Source organism: Haplochromis burtoni, unplaced genomic scaffold (assembly GCF_018398535.1).
Source record: "Haplochromis burtoni strain Fernald_Lab_line unplaced genomic scaffold, NCSU_Asbu1 Contig_274, whole genome shotgun sequence".
NCBI lineage: Eukaryota > Metazoa > Chordata > Actinopteri > Cichliformes > Cichlidae > Haplochromis > Haplochromis burtoni.
In genome coordinates, this window is record NW_024582635.1 from 438,773 (window position 1) to 441,540 (window position 2,768).

Consider the following 2,768-nt stretch of genomic DNA (forward strand, 5'->3'; position numbering starts at 1 on the left):
GATTTTGTTTTGTACTGAACTAATACTGAACAATAAATTTACTTCCCCAGTAACAAGTTAGACACATCAACATAGCTTAAGGTGCTGAATGGCTGTTGTCCTTACCAGCTATTAGTCACAACTATCAGTAGTGTAAATGCAGCACAAAATTTCTAAAGATAAATTTGACATGACATAAATATTTAAAATTAAATTGTAGAGATGCATGTGTATATGCTTTTTAATGACAAAAAACATCTGATTTTCATATTTACTATGTTTATAAAGTCACAAATGCAAATCATGAATGCGTATAAAGCATAAGAGGAGCCCACTTCCTGTGGCTCCCTCTTTTTATACAAAGAGATGAGGTGAGGGAGAGCAGCAAGAAAAGGTGAATGTGTCTCACTTGTTAGTTTAGTTTGAAATGTGGGAGCAGAACTTACAGGAGAGAGAGATAGAAATAAAGAAAAGCAGAAGCATGAAGGAGCATCTGTTGCTCCTCTTGATAGACCCAGTCAGGCTATTCATTACTCCCGCAACGCCAGCCAGTGTCAGTTATATTACGGCAAAGCCATCCCTGACTGACGGCCACGAGTGGGGGGAGAAAAATGGCAGCAAAATACTGCTCCATGCCCTGGGAGAAAACAAGGGAGTTGCTGTGATGGATGGATGTGTTTGACCCAGGCGGGGTGGAAGGTAGAGATGGGTCTCTTCCAGATGAGACAAGGAGTCGGCAGAGTCTCTGCACCCCCCTGCTCGGAGCATCTCAGCCTTGTCAGGATGAGAGGCATCTTGCTAAGTTGCTTCCGTCAGTGCTTCTATCACTTGTGTCAAAACAGACGCTCTCCATATTCAACAGATAAAACTGGACCTCGCGTGATTGGAATACTGAAACAGAGCTAGGCTCTCCACTGGGTTTATGACAGCCCTGATGTCAGCAGGAGGGCAGATACCCCCCAACCTCTCTATAGCAGTCCCAAAAATATCATTGTAGTATCAGACAGCTTTGGGATGATTTTATGGCTTGCACACACAGTAAAAAAAGTCTCTCTTTTTTAGGATCTCAGCTATAGTATGCACCCAACTCCTATAGCCTTTGACTCCACAATTTATATTGCCTATTTCTTCCTGAATATGTCTTATGCAGTCATGCTTTTTGTTTTTGTTTTTTAAATTTGTCTTACTGGCATGTGTTTTCTATAGATTCATAAGGTATTCCTCTTTAGTGGGACTGCAGAACAAATGGTTTCAGTAAAAACAAAAATGTGTCTAAAAAAGAGATTTGCAAATCTATGGATGGTCCATGAAACCCAAAGATGATTAACAGAGAGAACAGCAGATGAAATAACTGTAAACTGTTTAAACAGATGTTGCAATACAAAAGCCAAATACAGGATGGCAGAAAGCCCATCAATAAAAGTCTGAATCATTTCATTTAAATAAATATAACAGAATATCCCTGTATTTTCCAAATCCCAAACTTATGACCTGCATAGTTTCCTTGTCTTAATCTCTTAAGTTATATATCAAAATTTGATTCTACCCCGTCCTGCCTTGTCCCATGCAAACATACACTTTGCCTCATGTAGTTTGTTGGTATCTGTTCACCCTACAGCTAGATCGAGTGGCTTTGATATAGCGTATGTGTATAATAAACAGCAGTTGTATTTTACTTTTACAGTGGAATAAAATCTTTCTTGACCATAATACTAAATTCTGTTAATAATTTATTAAATGCTGAAAGTACCTGCCGCAGGCCAGACATCAGGCCAGCACTTAACTACAGGTTTTGCTGCCATATAACATACCCAGATAGACATCACATCTATGTAGCCATTTAAAACTATTTACCATAATCAGTATGTAATTAAGTTATTACCTAAATTATTTTCAGTTTTTGCCTTTTCCACATTTTAAAAATCCGAGCTGTTTGTATCTAACAGGTGAAAGTGAACAGGAATTCAGTCTGTGCACAACTCAGAGAATGCAAAAGGCTCTGATTTAAAAGACAGATGTGCTGAGCTGGTGAAAGTGAGATGCAGAAACTCAAATTCCAGTTGGCAAATAATGTAATTAGATATAAATAAATTAAATATGAACATAGCAAATGTTCAATGATCAGCCAGGATCAGTATAACTTATACTACTGTTATGCTCTTTTTTCTTTTCTTTTTTTTTTTAAACTAAATTTAATTTGAATTAAATGCTTCAAACATTTTATGTAAATTATTATTATTATTATTAAGGCATGTGGGGGGCAGTTCGTTATAAAGTTTAGCTGCTGACATGTTTTTATTTGTTATGAATTTATAAGACTCAAAATACTAATCATCACAACTTAGAAACAATGTAACAGTTAGAAATGTATCAATAATACATCGTTTGTTGTCTTTACGTTGAAAATAGATAGTTAACTTTTTTCTTCAATGTTAAATTATTGGTGATTGCCGGTGTCTGTGTTTAAAGTTGTGACGTCAACTATACCGACGTCACCTGGTTGACGAATGCGGAAGCGTGTGCTTTAGCTTGTTAACTCAAAACCATAACAGAGGAGATGTTTTCCGTGTTTAATCTGTGACGAATCGTAAAATACTTTGGAAATCGATTCGACTTTGTCCGGACAGGTTCCCGGCAATCTCTCTGAGCTTGTCAGACGATTGAGAAGCAGTAAAAAGTCCGAAAAGCTGGGATGGAGGTAAATGATCATTGTGGAGGGGTTAGCGTTAGCTAGTCTCACAGATAGTAATGATGTGTACCTCGAGGTTAGCTAATATATATATATATAT

At 37.2% G+C, this 2,768-nt stretch overlaps 1 protein-coding gene across 1 annotated transcript in view; it reads left to right on the plus strand.

Moving 5' to 3' along the window:
- Positions 1-2,482: 2,482 nt before the first annotated feature.
- Positions 2,483-2,768, plus strand: part of LOC102300156 (GRIP and coiled-coil domain-containing protein 2) — an 18,679-nt gene continuing 18,393 nt past the window's right edge. Inside the window, exon 1 of the mRNA XM_005940420.3 lies at positions 2,483-2,677. Coding sequence (XP_005940482.1) covers positions 2,672-2,677 — 6 coding nt within the window. The 5' untranslated portion in view covers positions 2,483-2,671. The remainder of the gene's footprint in view (positions 2,678-2,768) is intronic.